The sequence below is a fragment of the Tachypleus tridentatus genome, chromosome 12, assembly GCF_004210375.1.
Source record: "Tachypleus tridentatus isolate NWPU-2018 chromosome 12, ASM421037v1, whole genome shotgun sequence".
Taxonomy (NCBI): Eukaryota; Metazoa; Arthropoda; class Merostomata; order Xiphosura; family Limulidae; genus Tachypleus; species Tachypleus tridentatus.
Window position 1 is genome coordinate 80,968,939 of NC_134836.1, and position 24,989 is coordinate 80,993,927.

Here is a 24,989-nt window from a genome sequence, read left to right on the forward strand (position 1 = left end):
ACATGATAGGAAGAAACACTGAAAATATGGCAACACTCCATGAATAAGTCTGAACACACCAGGCTAAAGGAATTGACACACCCAAACAGTTAAAGTTATAGGGGATACATTATATGAAACAGAAGGATTCAGAATACAAAGTCAGGAATGTCAACCATGAAAGGAGACTGTACATGCCATATAGAAGCTATGAGCAAATCTGACAAAGATGTTGATTGGGACTGAAGTACAGGTGGGAGATGGGAGGCGAAAAAATGTGAAAGCCAAATGGCCTTCTTGGTCAACAGAAGTATTGGAGAGGAAGGACCAGTCTGGATATAGGATGATGTAAAATAAATGTTAGAGGATTCTGATAATAACATAAATATCCATTTGATGGTGTCCACAAGCTAGGGTGAAAAGGAAATGTGTAAAATACCACATGCTTGATTATCCAGCTGTAAAAAAAAGAAAGTGTGGAAGGTGAGATATCCTGTAAAGGTGTTGAGTGCAACAGACCAAAATAAAAAGAGACCAGAAAACATGAATCTAGTATTCTTCTCCTTGATTATATTTATCCTCAAAAACATTGTCACATTGAAAATGAGAAGAAATTGATGGAAAACCATAGGAAATTAGTTCCCTGCAAATTAAGAGATGTACCTCTTCAGCAGATAAAGTTGAACCTGATGCATGGGTAGTAGTATCAAACATGTTGTCATCTATAACAAGAACTTCCATTGTCAGTTCACTGAATCACAAAATCATTCTATGTTATTGTACAGTTTGGTAAGAATAACAAAATTTAAAAATAAAATCTCAAACAATTGAATGTAAACACAATAAAATAAAACTGTTGAAAACTGTATTGGAATGTGAATGAAGTACATCTAAAAACACACACATCTAAGTGTTGCTGTGTCAATCAAGAAAGAGAAGACTGACCAGAAGAATCACAGAGCTAGCTGCACCAATATAGGTGGCACAATACTATTAGTGGAGAGTAGTCTTGTGCTATACACATTTAAAAGTAGCATGAAATTTGTGGGGTATATAGATTAATGGACTGAGTGTCCAGACTTTATAGCAATGCATTGAAGACAGAAAAAAGATTGATACAGCTTTATGTGGAGAGTTGAAGCAAGAATGTATCAAAATAAAATTTACAAATTTGTCAGATATATCTTATATATTTTGTTAATGCAGAAAATTTCTAAAAGAATAATAATCTTACCTTTTTTTGCACAAGTCCATACATCACATCTTGATAGTTACAAAAAGTAAAATTCTGGTGCTGCCATTCTAAGTTAAAGTTTCGAAATGGAGACCCTAAAATAATCTTTTTCAAGTTCTGTAACAAATAAATACTGTGTGTTAGAAGAAGTATTAAATATAATTTAACAAATTATATTCATTTCATTCATGATTGATTTTATGAACTTTTTCAAAGAAAGGAAATTAAATTATTTTATAACATTTAAATACTTCATTTAGTTATTAACCCTCTCACCACGGGTATCCTTTTACCATGCATGAAACAAAGGTTTAGTGTCTTAAATTAAAAATATTATGAACTTACTTATTGTTTATGTTATACCAATTAGTATAGCACAAAACTTTAGCTAATAATCCATCATTTAACACTATACAAGTTTTAAGTTCTTAATTCTAGAAGACAATATTAAAAACAAATCCTGAATTTCCCATAGTGTGATATATGCAACACATTTTCTCTTGGTATCTATTTTATTCACCACCCTTTTAAAAAGTATAAAATTAAATGTAAATTACTGACTACAAAGTTATCATTGCTCAGACAAACCAGAATTTCTATAGACTTCATTTTTGTTTTGTTAGGGAGCTACTGAATAGAAAATAAGACCCTTCCAACAACACTAACCTGTCACATCCTGTCTTTCAGGATTTGTTAATAATTGTCTCTTAGATGCATTTATATATTACCTATAACCAATAGAAAGTCAAAGTTTTCATCTATTAAATGATGTAACAAGTTTTGAACAGATGATAGTCAGTTTCACTCAGAGTACAAACTATGTTCCCATGAGAAAGTTAATGACTTGTTGCATAGTTAGAAAGCCAGAAATTTCTTTAAAGTTAGTGAAAATTGTCAACTTTTTGAATAATATTAGTTTGTGTTCTTTGTTGCATTATTCAATTAAATAAAATTATTTTGTGCATTACTAACATAAGTATAAATAAGCAGGTTTAACTGTCCTCGGCAAATGACAACAATGCTTTTCATGTTTATTTTTATTTATTATTAGAAAAGCAACTAAAACATAAAAGTACAAAACTTTTATGTTAGGATTATATTAAGTAATATATATAATTATAATATAATAAAAAAAGGCTTACAAGATATGCATGTGAGCAACTTGAAAGAGCTGATGGGTAATATAATTTGAGCTGCATGCACCCTAGTGATTAACAACTTATAATGGCACAGATAGTACTTAGCCACAGTTCTAAAGGCAATCAAAAGGGCAGTAACACAATAAAACTTATTTATAATTAGATGTATAATGTCACAAACATAAAACTACTTAGAATAAAGAAGTGTAGTTTCATTTTACAATAAGTCAATTTAGAAATAAAAATTGCAATTTAGGTTTATTTTGATATTTTTTGATGGTTGCAAAGTTGGTCAGATTAATCATTTGGAGACAGAGCAGAGAAAATAACAGATAAAATATACAGTTTTACTGAAAAAAGTTTAAAATGTATTCAGAAGGTTTTAGGAATTACACAAAGGAAATTGAGATATTTTTATATGAAGAAAACTATTTTTAATCTTAATGTGAATATTACTTTGCACTTAGACCATTCAAAGAAATGCTCAATATATTCATAGACAAATATTTAATCCACCTTATTAAAATATTTCATCAAAATATACAATTTTAATCTTTCGTGAGTGAAAGACTAATAATGTTAACCGGAAAACTGATCAATCTTAGGAAAATAAACACACTAAATTGAAAGTTAGAAGTATTAAATCTATAAACACTTTAAACAAGGACAAAGAGGTCTCATGGTTAGTTAAATTGACCATGTCTGTGCTGTAAGAGTTAAGCAGTAACACATTCTAGTTACATGTTCACACTTACATACCAGTTGAAACATTTAAACAATAATGCATCCTAGTAAGATATACACAGTTTTGTACCTGTTGATTTTGTTAAACTTTCCAGGACATATAGTGTATTTTACTGAGCTTCTGAATTATATTTACTACTTAATGTTTTGTAATGCCTGAAAGTTTGTATAAACAAGGTTCAACAAAGTGTGTAAAATGCACTAGCCAGAGCAATGATATATTCATAGCATTTATTTTAATATGTATATGTGTATATATATATATATATATATATATATATATATATACGTAAGCTGATTTTTTTGATTATTTTAAAATTTCAGTGTGTAATGTTTCAATGGACTTTCTTCTCATACTGCTTATGAGTATCTTTATTTCAGAATTAAAGGTTGTGTTGTTTTTTTTAATGTCTGTTAGCTATGCACATCACTTACATAGCAGTTATATTTTTTATACAGACATTGATGCAATAATTGTTTGTATTTTGGGTTTTGTTTAAGAGTACTAAAAGACATAGATGATCCACAATCCACGTTAATTGGAAGACATGGGTATTGTACACAGGTAGATGTTTGTTGTATTTTAATACATTTAAAATATTTGAACATTTATATGCTCAAAAGACCAGTGACAAACATCTAGTTTACAAATGAAAAGTTATGTGAAAACAACTTTTAGTGGTAGAAAATGTTGGTTTATGCTGACTATATCAAAGGCTATTCAAGGTCATGTCTTTTTAACAAATTTCTGTTTAGAAAATATCTAAGATATTAAAACATTTTTAATTATATCAGAAAAGTAATAAAATTTAATTCTTACAACTAAAAGTTACAGTGAGATTTTTCTTTTAAATATATAAAGTATATACTAAAAACTCATTACCTTAATATCAAAAGATAAATTCATTTTTGAATTTTAATTAACTTTTAGTTAAGTCTAATTAATTGGTCTACATGAATAATAATTTAACACTGCTAAGAACTGCATACACTTTACCTAACAAATGAATTCAATCAATTATTTTTTATTCCTTGATGAAATCTGCTTAGTCATTATTTATCCTCTCATTCCTGCATACATTACATGCTTTTTTAACAGTAATTTTCTATATCAACAATGTTTGTTTGCAACTCATTCTAGAGCATTTTAAGAGAGAGGTACTTTTAAAACTAATATAATGCTTTTTTCTTTACCATGGCTTCAGATAATGTGATTGATCTGGATGTCTTGGCATGTGGTAACGTTTTTACAATTGTAGTGACTGGAGCAACAAACACTTCTTCCATTTCTGTGTCACTGAGATCTTGCACTTCTAAGTCACCTACCCTCTGTCTGAGCTCTTGAATCACCTTATCATGTTCAGTTGAAGTAGAAGGAATTCTACAAAGACAAGAGTTTAACTAAATTATTATTTTTCACAATGCCTACTCTCAAAATTCTTTTAAAATATATGTGTTACTCAATTTAGTTGAAGTAAAGATTCAGATGCTTAACCAACTAAGCTACTGTTATTCATTATCAGTTATAAAACATCTTGCTTGCCCCCTTTTGGAAGACCTGAAATACACCATTTAATTATGCAATAAGTAATTTGTACAGATTAAATTTCACACTTCTAAATAGCTAATTTGTTTATAAGCAATTGGAACTATATAAATAATGTATACTCATTTGAACTTTATTGGTATTATAACACTATCTGGACTTCAGCAATCTCACACCTTAAAAAAAAAAGTGAACAAACTAGGTAGGAAATAGCGTTTACAAATACGTATTTTGACTTCATGTCTACTGTACTTATTGATTTTAGTGAAGTAAAATCAGGAATTTCTAGAAAACAATAATGCAGACATTATTTTCCAGCCTAGTTTATTTACTCTTAAAGAAAAAAGTTCCTAGTTGTAGGCTTGAAAATATAATTTTTGTTTTCTGAATCGACCTAATCCTGTAATTTTTATACTCCTTTCCCCCTTTTAAATTAACAATCTTTAATTATCCTGTTTAAGTTTTTTTATGTCCTTTTATAGAGAAATTTTAAGCTACATACATACTTATGCATTCAGTTGAATGTTATATTTTTCAACAACTTCTGCATTGTACATAAATCAGCAGAATAAACTATATCTCAAGGGAGTAGAGAAATCTACTATGGTAATCATCTACCATTAGAAAGCTCACTGAAAAAGTATTAAAAATCACATGAAGACCAAGCATAAGAGTGTATTCAAGAAACAAATAACAGCAGCAAACTTGGGAGATGATTAATCTCCAACATGGTAGTTTACAAATAATGTGCTATAAGTAGCACAAATTATTTTCCAATTAACCTGCAGTAACAAACATTTTTTCAGCACCAAAAAGTGAAGGGTAGAAATAAAGGTGTTTGAATTAATTAATTTTAAAACTATCCTCAATACTGCATTGATTACCAATGTGCAGGTTTAAGTAAAATATTGGTAGCCATTTTTCCTGTAGTAGCTTGTAAAACTATAATCAGTAATAATGAGGCTGGAGACACTGATATGAATATACAAGTTGTTTACTCTAATAAAATTAAGCATTTCCAATGAATACAATGTTGCTTAAATGACTAACATTTAGACAGTGCTTAAATTGCTTTGAAGAGCTTATGTTAGTAGTGAAGAAAACATATAGAAAATTTAAGAAAATGTATATTTTGCCTTTCATGAATCAACTTAAAAATAGTCCTATAACCTTGGAAAAAGTTTGCTAAGCAGATCAGCATAGATTTTGGTACAGAAAACTTACTTTTTTTAATCTCTAAGCTTAAATGCATGAATATCTTCAGAGAAAAACTTGGTCAGTAACAATGAAAAAAAAAACTAATAAAATCTCTTCTTTTTTTTTGAATCAACATAAAAAATAGTGATATGACAAAGTTTTTGTTAGTAGGTTGCCCAGGTTCAAATAAAGTAGTAACAAGGATTTTTTTTTTCTATAGGTGTATGAAATAATGATAATATGAAGAACAAATGGATGAATTTTGAATTTTGTCTAGCATTTGGAAAATCAACATTTTTGCTATTATCTGTATTTTATCTATCTTACCTTTGAAATAAAAAATTTTGAGTGACGTTTAAAGAACAAGTCTGTTTTAAGATAGTTTTTGCCAATATGTTCTATTAGAATGTTTGTGAAATTCCTGGACAAACCATATTATGAACCATTATTTTGGTTCATGACTTGATTATACAGCACAAACAGTGTGTGAACTTGGTAAAATTTCTAGCCTGTTTATTTAATTTGTTGTTTTCAGAAACATTCTGTGCAAAGTAATTAGAATATGTATGGTCACAGGGTTTTATTTTTCTTAATTGATTGTTATGTATGTTATATGTTTGGAATGGTAGATATTTGATTTGTATAATGCATTTACAAAAAACTGTTAGTTGCATTTAAAAGGCATTTCTACCAAGAGACATCTAGCTTGATAATTATATATACTTCATTTTCATAATGAGTAAAAAAAAAAAAGAAAAAAGGATGGTTTGGGTTTTAAGAAAATTTATATCTTTTTTTATATTCTGTACTGAACAGTTGGTGAATCTTGCAGGTGTAGTACACGTTATTCATACAGTAGTGTAATTTTTAAAAAGGTAAAATAGTGACATTAATTCATAAATAAATTAAATAACCTAATAGTAAGTTTGAGGGCTTGTATTTCTAAAACACCTAGGATGGAGCCATTCTGCATGTGGAATCACAATGAAACAATGGACCCTCTTTCATGAACAATGTACTGAACCAATATTGATTGAAAAAAAATTGCCATGCTCAAAACAACCAGATAGCCAAGCATCAAATCTGAACCAGCATTATAAGTAGGCTCCTGCACAAACTGGTGCCTCTCATACTTATACCTGAGAAAAAAAACAAAAAAACATCCAAAATCTTAAGCAGGACTTGCCCTCTCCTCCAACAGTGGAGAAAATTAACTCAAACAATCTGGAGGAACAACCTTTGTCCACTACCTCAGCAACTGAAAACTTGGTGTTGTAAGAATTCCTTAGCTCTACTAATAGAACACTGTGGGTGGGGGTAGGGAGTTACACACAAGTCCCAAGGAACACAGTGAAATAGATGCACCAACTTCACTATATTTTAAAAGCAAACCAACCCCAATGTATTTAACTGTACGACCAGCAGTGACAGTCAGGATTGCCTTATTTGTTACTCATGACAGTCCATGTGGAGGTCCAGCATTGTACAGTAATACCACCCAGTCTGCCTTTAAGGAAAAGGTGATACATGGCACTCAAGGCTAAGGACTCAAACAGATGTTGACAAAGTCAACATTTTTTTCTACACTGAAAATATATTTCCAGTAATACTTACCTTCACTGACACACAATTATTCCTCAACAATCATTTTGCCCATCTAAGCATTGGTCTCACTTGATCCCCACACTTAAATGTCCTTGGCAATTTTTGGCCTTTGTGACACTTTTCACATGTCAATTTGCTCTCTATCATGGTAATGTACATAAGCATCTCACTCAGATAATGTAACCACAGTCACTAACACTGGCTCTTAGTTGGGATGAAGGGTGGGAGGGTATCAGTGGAGGTGCATGCTCTGTAAATACATTTTCATTTTTGAAAAATGTTGATTTTAAAAATATGCTTATCATCTACTGAAACATAGCTAAAATCCCACACTGTGAAAATGAAGAGGCTGGTGACAACATTATCTATACAGAGAATGTCTGCATAGAACAGGAGTGTACCAAGATAAGAGTAGTACACAAGTGGGGGAACTTCACTACATTCAGCACAGGTATGCTCTTCACACAGAACTTAGTTCCTGTATCAAGGGTGGAACAGTACACGAGTAATCATCATTACAGTTCAGCCCCAACCAGACAGTTATGATAACACAATTCTAGAGTAGAATTAAGAAGACTTGGTCTTTATGTTCCATATTGGTGGCTAGAGCGATTAAACTACAATGTTATAGATACAGTTATGACAGAAAGTGTTCGTACCCGTGCATCATAAGTAGTTTTTTCCTCATAACTTAAAAAGTATCACGATTAGGATAATGAAAGTATGGTTTATTATAAATATATCATACTAACACACATCTACATAAATTTTTATATAAATTGAACAACAACTAAACTGTTTATAAACAAATAACCAAACATAGGAGTGGCAGAAAGTGTTCGTGCATCTACTTTAATGGTCAGTTGTGTAGCCTTTCAGGTGAATTACTTGGCGTAATTTCTCCTCATAGCTCTCCATGATCGTTTGACAGTACTCGACTGGTATTTTCTTCCATTCTTCTTTACAGAAGGCCTCCAACTCTTGCAAGTCTTTTGGATGACACTGATGAACCCTGGTTTTCAACTCATGCCAAACGTTTTCAATCGGGTGACTGCGATGGCCACTCCAGAACTCTTATATGGTTCCTCCGCAACCAGGATTGTACATATTTCAATGTGTGCTTAGGGTCATTGTTGTGCTGGAAGATCCAACGATGCCCAAGCCACAAGTTCCGAGCATCATTCTTGATATAAGTGCCTAATATATCAATGTACTCTTCTTTGTTCATGATTCCGTTGATGCAGTGAAGGCTGCCTACACCAAAAGAGCTGAAGAAACCCCATAGCATGATTGAGCCACCTCTGTGTTTAACTGTAGGGACGATGTTCTGTGGAAGCTTTCGTTCCCCCTTCTTACGGAAAATATAGTGAACATCACTGTGGCCAAAAAGCTCAATTTTAGTCTCGTCTGACCAAAGAATACTCTTCCAATAAGTAAAGGGTTTATCTACATGCTTTCTTGCACACCTAAATCGTGCTTCTAAATAAACAGGCTTTAAATATGGAGTTCTACGAGGACGGTTTGCTTTGAACCCAGAAGAGCGTACCATGTTCGTAACTGTAAAGGTGATTACTTCAACCCCAGTTTCCCTTACCAGTTTTTGTATGTCATTACGTGTTAAATGAGGGTTCCTACTAACTTCTCTGAGAACCTTCCTTTTGGTTCTCTCTGGAATTTTGGTGGGGCACCTGGAACGAGGGAGGTTAGCAGTTGATCCTGTAAGCTTAAACTTGGCAATTATGCTTTGAACAGTAGATTTTGGCACATTAAGTTGTGTAGCATTACCGGAAAGAGACAAGACTTGTATTTTACAATAATTTGGTTTTTTAAATCACTGGACAGTTGTTTCCTGTTCACCATGATGACCAAGCAGATAATGACGGAGACGGAGCTAAATTGCCGGAAGTATATTTTTTGCTGGCTAAATTCTAATAATTATGAACCCAGTGTCTAGTTCTGGAATTGTATAATGTAGTTTATTTGCCAAACTAAAAAAAACTTTTTACGGGAATATCAGTTTTTTCACACGTTATGAATTGTACGAACACTTTCTGCTCCTCCTATTTTTGGTTATTTGTTTATAAACAGTTTATTTGTCATTTAACTTACATACAAATTTATGTAGATGTGTGTTAGTATAATAACTATAATACGCTATACTTCTATTAGCCTAATCATGATACTTTTTAAGTTATGAGCAAAAAACCACTCGGGACGAAGGGGTACGAACACTTTCTGTCGTAATCAGTGATGACGAGAAACCCACTTGTTGAGAAATTTATATGCAAAAACGGCTCGTTTGGGCTGAGAAAACACTTTACATAGAAGGTCGAAACGTTGTTCGCTCTTCTATGTAAAGTGTTTTCTCAGCCCAAACGAGCCGTTTTTGCATATAAACTTTCTGTCGTAACTGTATATACATATGGTTTTGATTGGATCCCAACCTGTAGCTAAAAAGTGATATGTAACAAACTGCCAAAATAAAGGTGAGAAAGTAAGGTTTGGTTTGATTTTAATTTTGTGCAAAGCTCCATGAGGGCTAACTGCACTAGCCATTCCTAATTTAGCAGTGTAAGACTAGAAGGAAGGCACCTACTCATCACTACCCACCACCAACACTAGGGTTACTCTTTTACCAATGAACAGTGGGATTGACCGTCACATTACTATGCTTCCACAGCTGAAAGGGCAAGCATGTTTGGTGTGAGAGGGATTTGAAGTTGCAACCCTTGGATTATGGATCGAGTGCCTTAACCACCTGGCCATGCCGAGCAGAGAAAATAAGCAACACTATAGAGGGCAAACTTTCTATTTCACCTGAAGAAATCTGAAAGGCAATACCCCAGGCTTGGAATGATGGGATAATGTATATCACACTCAACCAAAGGAAATGAACTCATCAAGTAAGGAGTTATGAACATATGTCTTCTCTAACCAACTAAGTGGGCAAGGATCATTCACATGCCTCTTGAATTATGGACAGGATGTGGAACAAAATGCTCTAACAAAGACCTAGAATGGGTCCAGTCTGCATTTAGAATTACAAGGAGATAGTGGATCTTCTTCCATGAACAATATACTAAATCAACACTGATGAAAAAGAAGGATCTCACACACTCCAACCAGATATCTTTGTACCAAATCTAAACCAGTATAATGGGTAGATTCCCTTACAGGCTGGTGCCTCTCCTATCAACATCTGGGATTCAGATAGGAGGACCTAAACTTCACCCTCTTCTTCTAGAGTGGAACAAAACACTCAGATACTATGAAGGAAAAGCTTTTATCCACTACCCCAGTGGAAACTGGGTGTGGTAAGTATTCCCTAATGCCACTAGTACAATATGGAGGGGGGAGGGGAGAATGCATATTAAGGAGTCTTGATTAATAGTGCTGTGGAATCAGTTCACTACAGGTGAACCTTGTTCCCTAAATTTTGAAAAGGAAACTAATTTCAATTTATTCAATCCAATGATCAGCATGAATGGGAAATATTCCCTTTGGTTTCACTCACAATTCTCCATAAGTGGCAGTCCAGGAGAATATGGTAATACCATCTGATAAACATCTGGATGGTCTCAAGAAACACTTCATTTCTACAGAGCCTGCTGAAACCAGTGGAGAGTATAGTTAAATTTGTTTTAAGTGTAAAATTGGATCCATAAAAGCACACCCACCTTAGCATAGTTTGCCACATATTGTGTAAAAAATGAAAGAGAGAAAGGTATTTGGGAGAAAGCCACACACCAGCCCAAATTGGTGTTCTCCAGCAAGTAACTGAATAAAGCAGCAAACACACAGATAAATTGGATGAAATGTGACTCTCAGAAGATTCCTAATGTGTAAAGAAATATTCAGAATAAGCGACATGGATGTTTATGAATCTATCTCATTAAAGGAATTGAAGACAAATCTTGGTAAACCAAAGGATCCCAATGAATACAGAGTTAAACGTCATCACTACGAAAGTAGTAAAGCCACCTACCATCTTAGGACTTTGAATGGACATAACAAATGATCAGTGTTCAATCAACCGTAGAGCTGAGAAATAGCTGGCAAAAAGGTTCAAGAGGAGGACTTAACCTCTTCCCTGGCTGCCAGGATCCTCTCCTCCCCTACTTGGGTCACCATGTATGCAAACACTTGGTTGGACACTTATATTCTAGTAGAGATAAACTGAAAAGAGAGAACCATCTTTGGGAAGTCCCCTTGCCATGTAAAGGCATCCACAATGTACAAATAGAGAAAGAAAAGAGAGTAAGAGTTAGGCTACCCATTCCAAAGAGCACAGATGAATGGGAGTCAGCTGAGCCCAAAGGAGATACATGTTGAAAAAGACATCCAAATGTATAATTAATTGGAGAGAGAATAGATTTCTTGGCTTTGATTGTATTATGTCCCTTGTTTATTTCTGAAAATATAAACTGGGTATTATGATCTGTCAACCAATGACATGGTGTCAGTAGAAACCAATCATCCATGTAATTATGTATGCACAGGTCTAAGGAATGGAGATGATGAGTAAGAGTTTGTAAGATTTAGCACAACACATACGGTGTTGAAGCTAATCTGAAGAGCAGAGCCATTAAATGCAGAATCTGAAGCCTGTGCACAAAATGCAGATGGTGGTGGGACAATTTTGCTATGGGAATATGCATATCAGTATCAGTGAAATTAACTTGATTATGAACAATAAAAAAAATACCAATGCAAAGTGAAGAATGACATCATTATAAACCTCAGAGGATCTAGGAATTGATTTAGATGAGAAGGACTGATATCCAAACATGAATCTTCTGTTTTTTGGAGTACAACACACAAACAAGAATAAAATCCTGGATAAACTGAGATGACTCCATCCACTGTTCCCTTGACCAATAGATCTTTAACTGCCCTGAAACAAAGTTCCAAAATTTTAGGATCTGTCAGTGGCAGAAACATTACAGTTCAGGTGGATGATGGAAATGCTTTCTCATCACAAAAGCAACTGGTGGGACACTTTTTTACTTTAAATGGTACATTTGACTTTAATTATATTTTTGTCATAACATGTCTGCTTCTGAAAAAGAACAGTCAACAATTCAAAATTACTTGAGGTTTTGGGTATTTTCAAATCTATTTGTAAAGTTATAAACATTTAATCAGAGATTTAAAAGTGAAATTGTTTTGTTGAAACTTAAATTTTAAAATTATTTCTTTTACTTCAAAACTTTTGTGCCCAGCATAGTCAGGTGGTTAGAGCACTTGATTGGTGATCTGAGGGCCACAGATTCAAATCCCCATCATACCAAATATGCTCACCCTTTCAGCCACAGGGGCATTATACTGTGATGGTCAGTCCCACTATTCACTGGTAAAAAAGTAGCTCAAACGTTAGCAGTGGGTGGTGACAGCTAGTGCAGATAACCCTCGTGTAGCTTTGTTTAAAATTCAAAAAACTTTTATTTTTTTAATTTGTAAAAAATAATTTCCAATGGAGAAAGTTGATTAATCAACCAGTGTTTTATATTGTTATTAAATCACAGGCATTAATGTAGTAATGTTGGATAAGTAAATTTATATATACACATAGTAGCTTTATTCAGTTTAAAGAAAAACATGAAATTAGTTTATGAATTATCACTTGAAGAAAAAGGAATTGTTTTTAAAAATTAAACTTTCAGGGCATGTAATTATCAAAATAAAGTATATACATTCAGTTACATAACCCTCTGGTTGTTTAATGGAAAAAAGAAAATCATTCAAACAAGTGACATACATTTCAAGTTTCACTTTTAATGATTATTCATATATATATATAACTTGTTTCTTTAAAGCAAGATGAATAATTATGAGATTAAGACTGACCTGTGTTTCCTTAGTCTTTCTTTATTAGAGTTGCAAAGAATGAGATCTTCAGATGGTTGCTCAAACTTAACAAAAGTAGAAGAAGAAACTAAAGGATCTATTTCAATTTCTTCTTGCGAGTGCAATTTAAATGATGTAAACAGGTGTGGTCGTGGTATTCCAATATCATTGCTTGACAACCTTTTTGACAACTGAAAAGAAAATCTAAAGTTAGAAATGCTATTTAATATATACCTGTTATATCATTATGTATTACACGTTAAAAGCACAGTCCACAATTCAAAAAAATGTATTCAAATTCCCATATTATTTTGAAACATTAAAAAATAACCTGTATTACAAAACATGCAAAATTCTTAAATTTCACAATGATTCTTTATAATTTTCTTTAGACAAAAATATGCAAGATACATTTATTACACATGTACATAAATAAATATCTCAAACTGTTAATTGGCAACTGAAACAGCATTACAAAACAATAATGAATTAAATTCTACATTTCAGTTTTCAGCTAAGACCGTCAACTTATTGTTATAGCAGACAATGTCTGTGGTGATAGCATTCAAATGCACTGGGGTGCATCTATCAGAAAAAAAAATAATCTAAACACTGATACTAAACTAGTCAGCCATCATAGAAAATCAAAAAATGTACAAAAATCAAATGAGGGTACAAAGCTGAGTGCTTACACTTACAATATTTCAACTTCTACTGACTTTCACTATCTATAAGCCAGCAGCAGAAAGGCATTCACCTTTAAATTTCTTAAAGTATGAATGAAACAACCCTGACACATCATTTAATAATGTAAAAATTACTATATTATAATATATCTACAATGCACATTTGTTAACAGAAAAAGAGAAAGAAAAGAATATTGTATTTTGATAGAAAGAAACAAAAACTCTTTACCCTTATGGATTATATCAGAACTTTCCAAATAAAAGTGCAAAAGTTACAAATAAAGACTCCTGTATCAGAACTTTATTTCAAATAAATATTTATAGCAATAAAAATAGATATTAAAACAAAAATAGAAAAAAAAATGTTTCAAGTTTGAAAGTGTTTGTGAAGATTTAATTATGCTCTTGACAGATCTGTTAATCTGGTAAATTTTAAAATAAAACAAGTATCTGAATTAACAAATGCAAACCTCACACATTTTTTTCAGAGTATTTAACTTTGAGTTAAAAAGTATACTTGTGAAAGATTTAATTACAGATCTAGTTAAATTTAGATTAAAATGAAATTTTACACCTATACTCCTTTCAGTAAAGAAAAAAAGAAATCTTATCAATTAATTGACTTTAAACATAAAAGTTTATGAAATTTATATTTACTTCACTTGATCTTTAAAAGTATTTAAGGTATTTTTTCCATAAAAATCATTTCAAACCTATAGTTTTGAATATAGTAAACTTACAAAAACTCTTCTTTTTAGTTATAAAAATTCACTGAAAAATTTAATCAAATAGAAGTTGACAGCTTGTAACTGTAATAACAGTTTTTAAAGATCAGTTACAGAATGATTAAAAGTTGTCAAAGATAAAGAATTACAATCAATGTTAAAAAGGTACTAAATATAGAATTTTAAAACATAAAAAAATGTGAAATCTCAAAAAAACAAAGAAAATATTGAAAATTATATTCTTAATATAAGTAAAAATTACATAAATAATAAATTAAGAACTCAAAACTTATCTCAATATAAATTATTTTTTTCAATATCTTTAAAAACAAAAGAAATTCAAAAATAATTTATTATTATCCTAATTGATATAGCTAGTTGTAATTTTGGTTTTGTGTGCAAAAAATTATATGCACAAATTTTACTTAACAAAATTAATACTAAAAGTACTTTAAAGCAAAATAATGTTACTACTACTTTTAAAGGCCATTAAAAAATTGAATATCATCTGAATTTATCATCAAAAACCACCACTTCTATTTTTACACACATTTTACTATAATCAATACTAAAACAGACTTAAAAGACTTGATCACATTTTTTTTCAATGATTTGTTTGATAATTTTATAAATAATGAAATAACTACACCCAATTTAAAAATATACCCCATTTCTTCATTTATAACAGTTATAGTAGTTTTAACATAAGTGTATAATTAACCAGTGGTTGTTCAAATGAGATCAAACTTCAATTCAAAAATGGCCAAGTATCTGTTCTTTTACGAAAACTCGCTTATGATGCAAACTTTATCTCCTAAATTACATTTACACCTTCCATTACATAGATAATTTAGTATTGATAAATAATATGGATTTTACACCACACTTGATATATCTAACCAAACTTGCAACAGAAAGAAGTAATAAGATCCATGCCAATTATTTAGATTTAGACATTATGTTCATAGAAGGCACAATGAAGTTGATTATTTTTTATAAAAGAAGAGAATTTAATTTTCCCATCCTTGGTCTAACCATCCTCAAGAATATTATTCCATGTATCATGTTAACCCTTTCACTACAGACTCTGTAAATATATGAGTTCATCTACACATTTGCACAAATTTATTATTCGCGCTATAAATTTTAGTACAGCACGTGCATCTTCACAAGATATGGTATACTCTTAATAAAGATTACAAGCTTTTATACACAAAAAATAAGTTTTTTAATGAAATATTTTTAATACAGATTTGATTGTGAAAATAGAGCCTGTTTCTTTACTAGTTTGAGTGCAAAGCGATTTCATGTTATGATTAAGAAAACAATCTTCCTCCCAAATTCTCAAATACTATTTGTGTAATCTATAAAGCCTCCTAAATACATTCAAATGTTTGTTTTGAGTAAGACTTTATATGTTATTTTCTATACTCTTAGTCATGTGGGGGTCTGTCACTTGACCAACCTCATAACTATCACAAAAAATTAGGAAGTGAATATAAATTATGTTTTTATATGTGCTAGAATGATTACATTCTATAACATGAAAATACAAATGTTTAGTTTAAGTAGCTTAAGTCTCGTAACACTATACATTTATTATTTTTTTATTATGCTCACCTTTCAGTCATGCCTAAATAACAACTTCTATTGACACAGTGCATGTGCAGTGATGTTATGAATCCAATAACATAAAACTGACCTTTAGTATTCCCTGGCTTGTCCGTGGTTTAATGAAGTAGTATCTCGAAATATACAGCCACATTTAAATTATTATACATTATATATGTTTACAGATTATTACTATTTAGAAACAAATTATTCATCTTATTTTTCTTAAAATATAGAACAATAAATCTAGAGGTAAAGCAAACAATTATCTCTCCTCACTGCAACCTTTGAACTTGGTTGCTGCTGGACATAGGCTGCTAAGCCTTTTAAAGTTTCGCACATGGAGGATATGAAACAAAATATTTTTTCATTTTTATATATATACAGTTGAATAACCAAAACATCATAAATAATTTAAATAACTAAACTGATAATATAAAAAATCCACTATAATTTATTAAGCTTAGTTACTAAGATGTATTTATATTTAAAAAATACAAAACTTTAAGCATACTAAAGATACAGTCTACCTTCATGAAAGCCTTTTCACAGATTAAAATGGCTGAGAAAATCACAGACATTCTGAGCTGTCTATTGGTTATTCACATATCATATACTTAAAAGTAAATAAGGGACCATTTAAAAAAATGAAGAGTTGAAAGGGGCCACAATTTTTTATTGAGTTTATAAACCATATCACAACAAAATAAAAACATGCGAGGTTCTTATTTTATATTCTAGTTTGATAATATTAGTAATTTGAGTTCCTAATTTGTACAAAACTGTAGATTCAGTATTTTGACATCAGAAACACCCAATTTTAAGCAGTGCTGCATTCAACACACCACGCGACTCACTAAAATCAAAATTTAGTTGTGTTCTTTTAATATTCATTTTTAAATTAAGACATTAACACATATATAACATTAAACTTTGAATTACAATCTAAAATTTGATTCCAAACTTATTGACATAAATTCATAAAATAGTAGTTCAATAAAATTTTGAATGGAAGTAAACAAATGCAAGGACATGGCTTTTGACTCATGATCTGTTACAAAAGGGTTAAAAGGTTTTTCATTATATTTCAATTAAAATGGTCTGTAAGAATTATATTTTTCATGGATAATATTCCATTATTAAAAAATAAACTCAAATGTAATGGGTATAAAGACAGACAATTAAATAAATATAGTACACTACTGTTTAATAAATATAAAAATATTTTATAAACTTAAGACAATTTTCTTACAACTAAAATGTGTTTCTGTCCAATGCTGCTCTCTATATGCACACTTTTTCTTTAGACATGCTACAAGTCTTGCACTCCCCTTTGTTGAAAATAATATATTCCAACATGTCTCTCATGTAAAGCATCATGCATTATCTCTTAACCAATATAAGCATGACATGCTCACGTCACTCCCTCTACCAAACCATTACTTTAATATCTGGCAGAAAGTGCACACTGGAGAAGTGGGGAAGAAGGGTGAGAGGAGGTAAGTTACTATTGGAAATACATTATCAGTATATAAAAATTATAATTTCTCACACAGTACTTACCTCATCTCAAAAGATTAGCTAGAATCTCACACTGAAGAAGAGGAGGGACAAGTGCCATGGAATGACAGAGAGTACCCCAAAAGCATCACAAGGATATCCATGACAATGAGAGAGATAGATTTCAAGATCAGAAGAGGGGAATCTCAGCAATCCTGCACCAGGTATACTCTTTGCCTGTGTGTAATACATGTGAGAGGAAATTGTAAGGTGTAAAGTGGACAGGGTGAGGTGGACCATAAGTCAACTACATCCAAACCTTCTTCACAGATTACTCACACCCACAAGATGATAGGATGAAGATCATACTGTATTCACCTTAAACCTAAGAATCAGGGATTAAGAAGTGCATGTATTTCTAGGTAGATCACAAGGATCATCACCAATCTACCAATTCAGGAATTATTATCCAGTATTGAATGGATGCTTATTACATGGAATCAATACCCCCAACTATGACAAAAGCCAGCACCATCCAAAGGCAATAATATACCTACAAACCTACAAGAAGTATACAAGAGATAGTGAAGAATAGAACTGGAACAATCCCACACACAACCACTGTGCCCCTAGACATAGATGATACAATAGAGGGAAGAAGACAGACAACCCAAACTTGTGTGAGGACTTACAGTGACTGATTTACTCAAATCCAAAGCTTCAATACTGGAAGCCAACTTCCATATGAAGGTAAGACGTGGGCTCCCAATCAGCAAGGTGTGCTGCAATTGCAACTGGATCAACTCTATTGGGTATTTAATGGGTGTCAGCAGACCATATAACCCGGTAAGGCAACAGCTCCATTCCACTGTTTGTGTAAAAGGAATAAAAAAGCCACATCATCCCATAAGGCGATAACTCAACTGCTTGGTTTGTTTAAATAGCATTAGGACACATTAGATTTCATGAGGAGAAACAAGCTAGAAAAAGAAAAGACAGATTGTTGGAGAAAGGCATGTGAATGGCAAACAAATCTGACCATCACCATCCACAGGCTAAGAGAAGAAATTATTTTGTACAGAAAGATGTGACAAAGAACATGAGAAAGTGGGTCAAATGAAGTAAGAGTATGGGAATGATTGACCACACAAATTCCAAAATCCAGTAGGGTACTATGCCAGTGAGGATGATGTATATGAAAAGAAAGCATGAGCATGGGAAAAACAGGGGAAGTAGAAGCACGATAGCATGAGAAAAAATGAAGATATGGAATAAAGAGCATCTGATATCTGATATCATGGTCAAAGAGTCAGGTAAGAATTTCTGCCTCAGGCACACATCATGACACTTGTGTGAATAATTCAAGCTGAAGGTAACAACTTCCACAGCCAGTGGATGAGATACAGGTTAACAAAAGAGAAGGAGCTTGAGGTGTAGGTCCATAGTAAATGCATCCACATGTGGAGAACTCCAATGATGACAAAGAACCTTAAAAATAAGGGGATCTAATATCAATTCAGTGGGACATATTCATTTGGGGCACAAAAGACTATTCATGACCATATAGAAAGCACACTGCACAGGACTTTTAATAATGGGAATGTGATGTGTGTAGCCCCAGTAAAAGAGATTCAATAACCAAAACAGATCTCTGGGTGAATGATATGTTCGAAGGAAACATCCTCAGACAATGTCAGGCAAGAAGAAGGAAATGACAGAAGTTCAAGAACAGTGAAATGCAAAGCACCAAAGTTTAAAGACTACTGGCCCATCACATCATTGTGATTGACCAATACTCTACATGCCTGAAGGGAAGTGTCCATGAAAAAATGTAGATACAGACATGGGGTAGTAAGTAAAACACCTACTCACATGTGAATGCAGTCTAGCCTCCTATGTAGGGAAGGAGGAAAGAAAATAAGTGTAGAAAGAGGATCCAGATCAAGGTTCAAACATTTGTAAAACACAATTAGAAAGCATCATAAATGGGCATGACCAAGGGTAACCACTTTGTCATGGAAGACCAAATCCAAACAAGCAAAAAAACCTCAAGTAGGAAGTGACTGAGCTGAGAGGGTGTGGTGAACTAACATTCCATTAAACATTGTTGAGAAGAATAAGGCAATGCTTAAAACATATTAGTTTTAGCAAAAGATCTCAAATTGGACAAGATAATGAGCGGGCCAGAGTAATGACTTCTTAATTTTAACAAACCAACCCATCCAAGCCTCCAGGGGAAAGTATCTGCTGAGTCTAATAGTCAATTCCAGTTCAGAAGGAGTCAGAAGAAACCATCCAGCCATATAATAAAGAAATCACAGTCCACGACCATAGAGATGTGCTAAAACTCTGACAGTTGAACTAAACACATAAGATGCCAAAGCAAGTTAAAGAGAAGACCTCAAATTGATTAACCAACCAAAGAAAGACAAACCAAAGAGAAAGAGTAGAAAGAGGCAATACAGGCACATGAGGGAAGCAAAAGAGATAACCATGAGTCATATCCACATTTCAGGGGAAAAATACCATCTCAGGGAAAGAAGGACTTCAAGGTTAATTTGGATACTGATATGAAGAGGTTGATGTGAGAACAACCAATTACAAGCCACCAATACCCAGTTGCCTTGAGGATAATTAAAATGTGGGACCACAAACCCTAAGAGAGATTGGGAATAGGTTCAATTGGCCAATACTAGAGCAATTACCAAAGCACTTCGAATATGAGAAACTAGAGGTAATTAATTTGAAGGGGAATGAAGGCAATAATAGAGACAAAGGGGTGCAATATATGTAAGGGTAGAATGCTGGTGGGTCAAAAACACCCAAGGATCAATAATTTCCAAGACTGTATCAAAGAAAAAGTCACTGAAGTGTACATGGCCTTACTTAAGATCTTAAGATAAATTTAGGATAAACAGATATATGCCAACAACAACAACAAAGAAATTGTGTGTGTAAAAATTACTGATCTTCAAATTGGTAGACAACCCAAGGGGAGGAAAATAACTATGAACACATAACACTGTGCAATGACAGGCAAAAGAAAAGATACTGCTAATGTTTTCAACTAATCAAAAGAGACATGTGCTAACTACTATATATATTACATAGAAAGAATATTGTGCTCTATGTGGTTTTTGATGTTATACTTAACTAAAAATGACATACTAACTAAATTGTATGTTATAATTTAAAAGATGTTCTTACCATATGATCAGTACTGCTTACAACAGGACCACAGTCTAATTTCTTTGAAGATGACAAAAAATTTTGTCTTGATGTATGAGGAAGAGTAAATGGTTTTACATTGGTCTCAACTACATCTATCTGATGGTGATCTGCATTATTTCCACTACTGATGCTTAACCATTCCTCAACACGGGAATGGCCACAATCATCTACACACGAAAAAAGTTAAACTGGTTTACTTTTAACACTTTAGAAAAAAAACTAATTAATGGTATTCAGAATACCACATGCTGTGTTACAAATATGAATTTTTAACTTGTCAAGAAAACTTGTAGGTAGATACTAATAATCATGTTGACATTAACTATTTTTAAAGATGGAGTTAAAATTATCACTTAAGGTGGCAAAGACATTTGTTTCAGGTTACAATATTTTTATAACATCTCATTCTTTTATGAAGATATATCAATAAAAATGGGAAATCTGACAAAGAAGTACAAGAATTATCGTGCAGTTATTTTTGAAACAAATAAATGCTGAAATTTCAATTAAATGTGCAATTACATTTTTTGTAAGAAAGTGGCAATTAAAGTTACTTTTAAGAAAATTATGTTACCTAGCTTAGAGCTATCCCAAAAGCTTACCAGTTTTGGATATTATGGTATTAATATGATGTACTGAAAATACTATCTTAATAGCTTTTCTGGTGCAAATATACCTAGATGAGCACCTTTTGGAAAGTGTTGGAAAAGAGCCTATGGAGTCGCATCTTTCTGTAAAGGAGCAAACTCATAGGAGACCACATCACATGTGTACAAGGTATAATCTTCACTTGTTGTGAAGATGCATGTTGCTGAATTGAGCAGAAAAAGGAGCACATCCAATACTCAGTTGGACATGCCAAATGGTGTAAAGTAGCCAAGACACATTAGACTGTAATTGGTATGTAAACTCAAGACCAAAACAAGGAAGAATCGGGTATCTGTGTTCCAGTCTGCTGTAGGAGGAGGGTTCCAGCCATTTTCACCTCAAGCTTTAAAAGCAGAAAAAAAAAACTTCTTTTACAACCATCCAAGCTGGGCACCCATGTGCAAATCCAGTACACAACCAGCAACAAGCCATCCAGGATTCCAACATGTAGGCAACGACAAAAAGAGAAAATGCAGCACGTCCACTCAAATCCAAAACCTGTTGGCATTGTAAATTTTTCATCCATTCTACTACAGGACGAGGGCTCCTTCTTATCCATATGTGTGTGAAGGATTATGTTACTGATTTAGCTCTAGTCAAACACAAGACCATCCAGATGGCAGTAGAAAATATGTCAAGAATCCAGAACAAGAAAGAAGAATATGCCAACTTATTCAGCTGGCATATCCAGCCTATAAGAGTGATAAGGGAAATGTTTTGGATATAGAAAGGGTTCCAATGGAAAAAGACCAAAAATGAGAACTACAGAAAGAAGCCATGCAGGTACTATAACACTGGAGAGCAAGGATAGGACAGAGAAATGCATTTGGATCAGAGCAAAAATACAAATGGGAAGTAGGTCTGAACTTAGGACAAAATAAAAAAACAAAAGGAAGAGGACAGGACAGGGACAAAAACCCTACACGCATGGGGAAAAGAGAAAATATTAGATTAGAATACCTAATAACTTTTTATAAACATTGTCAAACAGCCAAGTAAAGAATTATGAAAATTATGAAAATGCATTATTTTCTCTGATAATTCATTAACAATAAAGGATGGACTAAGTGGGAAAAAAAAAGAATGCTACATGTGGTGTGTCCTGTTCCCCCACACAAAGGATTGGACAACTACTAAATGTAAAGCTTGAGTGTGGTGATAATGGGATGACACATACATGACAGGTTACTGCAGAAGGGATCAGGAAGGAAGAAAAGGAAGTATAATGGAAGTGGTGACTGAAGTAGTGTGAGGACTGTAACTACAGATGAACAGGTTATGAAGATGCAATGAGAGTGACTAAACAGGAAGCAGTGTGGATAATGGATAAAACCCATAGAAAGACACATGTATGATGGTAAGAATAAAGGTAAAGGTTTGGCCAATCTTGACCAAAGATGTTTACCACCAAAGCCAAAGGATGTGGGCCCAGGGACAAAAGGTGGAGTATTTTGGAACTGAGGTGAGTGACAAATGCATACAAAAATGGAATACCCCACATGTCACACCGTCACCTAAACACTTGAGAATCTATGGATCACTCCATGGAGAGAATCCTGTCAGGACGAGACTAATGATTCATAACAAGATTCAGATCACTTTGGATATAACATATTAGCAGGTGTGCATGATGTGAAGCAACCCATAATAGAAGTTCCAATGTTTGAAAACAAAGTGAATGAAAACAGGTCCCCTCTTGTTGATTGATGCAAGAGAAAACAGCTGATTTGTTGGAATGAACCATGACCAAATTGCTTCAGAAATAAAGGATGAAGTGATTCAAAATAAGATAAATGGCAAATAGCACCAGAATACTGATGTGCAGAGCTGACTTGATCAAAGAATAATAATCTGCAATTTCTTGGGAATACATAAATGCTTCCTAACCTGTAAAATAAGTTATTTATCAAGGGATGCAGAAGAGAAACTCCTGCCAGGATATTGTTTCTGTTTAGCCACCAGGCTGAAAACAACATGAAGGGGTAGGATGACCAAATCCAAGGAATCCCAAGCAAGAACCAACTAATTGTGCAACACCCACAGAAGAATGCATATGAATAAATGAACCAAGGAAATAAAGGTTTCCATGGTGTTCCAAACACTTAAAAGAGAAGGAACCTTTTGTAAAATGAGAGAAGGCAAGGACTGAGATTTTTAACTAATAGTTCAAATGATCACAACTGAAAAAGAGGATGCTGGGCCTAAGTAAGATAGTAGTTGAAACACTCCCAAATGGATGAGACATTGGGGTGGGATGAGAAGAAGTTCTCAAACATGAGTAGCCAACCCACACAAGCTGCCACAGTCCAGTCCACAAGTATAAAGATCTTAGGTAAAGCCTCTGATTATCTAACAGAATACTTAAGATGCTTAAGCCAGACCAAACTCAAAAGCCAGGAATTGAGAAACTCAACTTTTGTGAACAAATTTAAAGTTATGCCTCACAGATGGGTAATAAGGGACGAGTAGGTAAGTAACCAAGATATCTTTGTCATCCAAAGACTCAGAGTAAATGCCCACAAAAGAGTGAGAAAGGAATCCATTATGAAATTAAAAGGGTTGACAAAATGGTTGAAATTGCAAAAATCTATGACAGGGCATCAGTTATCAATATTCTTGGAAACCAAAAATAACTGTAAATAGAACTCTGGAAAGGGATGATTGATGGGCTTGACAGCTTCCTGGAGAAGAAAAGTATAAAGGTGAATCCTAAGTATGATGGAAAGGAAAAAGATGTGAGGATAAGTGTGATGACATTAGAAAATGAAAGAAAAGTCCTTCAGATAACACATGAAGCCCAATAATCCAAAGTGAATTTTTTTCCTTAAGTATACAAGCTAAATGTGCTCCAACCATGCCAAAATCTATAGTCTAGTCACAAGTACCACTGAAAGCAGGAGACCCAGCATTAAGCAATTTGATGGCTAGCTACCAAGACACAAGAAAGGGGGAACTAGCAAGGGGGCAGAAGAAGGGGTTGGGATACAGGAATGTGAGAAGAAATTATTGTTAGAAAAAAACAAGAGGTTACTGATGAAAAAGGAGTGTTGATGAGCAGTCTACACCCTGGAATCTTAAAGTAAGAAAGATCTCCAAAGATTGAAAAGCATAATAATTGAGTTATATAAAAGTTCTGCAAATAAGACATGGGTGAGTTAAATGTGCATCCCTACCCAGGAGATCCCAACAACAGAAGAACCAAGTTTGTAGAGAGATAGAGGAAGACAAGAGCACCAACATGGAATAAGAATAGACAAAGTATCCTCTGAAGATTCCTCAAAGAAACAGTGCCTCAGA

At 33.1% G+C, this 24,989-nt stretch overlaps 1 protein-coding gene across 4 annotated transcripts in view; it reads right to left on the reverse strand.

The window, feature by feature from the left end:
- Nucleotides 1-24,989, reverse strand: part of LOC143233798 (putative ubiquitin carboxyl-terminal hydrolase MINDY-4) — a 127,294-nt gene that overhangs the window by 68,657 nt on the left and 33,648 nt on the right. For all 4 annotated transcript variants that reach the window (XM_076470480.1, XM_076470483.1, XM_076470482.1 and 1 more), the window contains 4 exons: nt 21,021-21,211; nt 13,292-13,482; nt 4,291-4,477; nt 1,214-1,330 (listed from right to left, as the gene is read on the reverse strand). In XM_076470480.1, the coding sequence (XP_076326595.1) occupies nt 1,214-1,330; nt 4,291-4,477; nt 13,292-13,482; nt 21,021-21,211 (686 nt within the window). The remainder of the gene's footprint in view (nt 1-1,213; nt 1,331-4,290; nt 4,478-13,291; nt 13,483-21,020; nt 21,212-24,989) is intronic.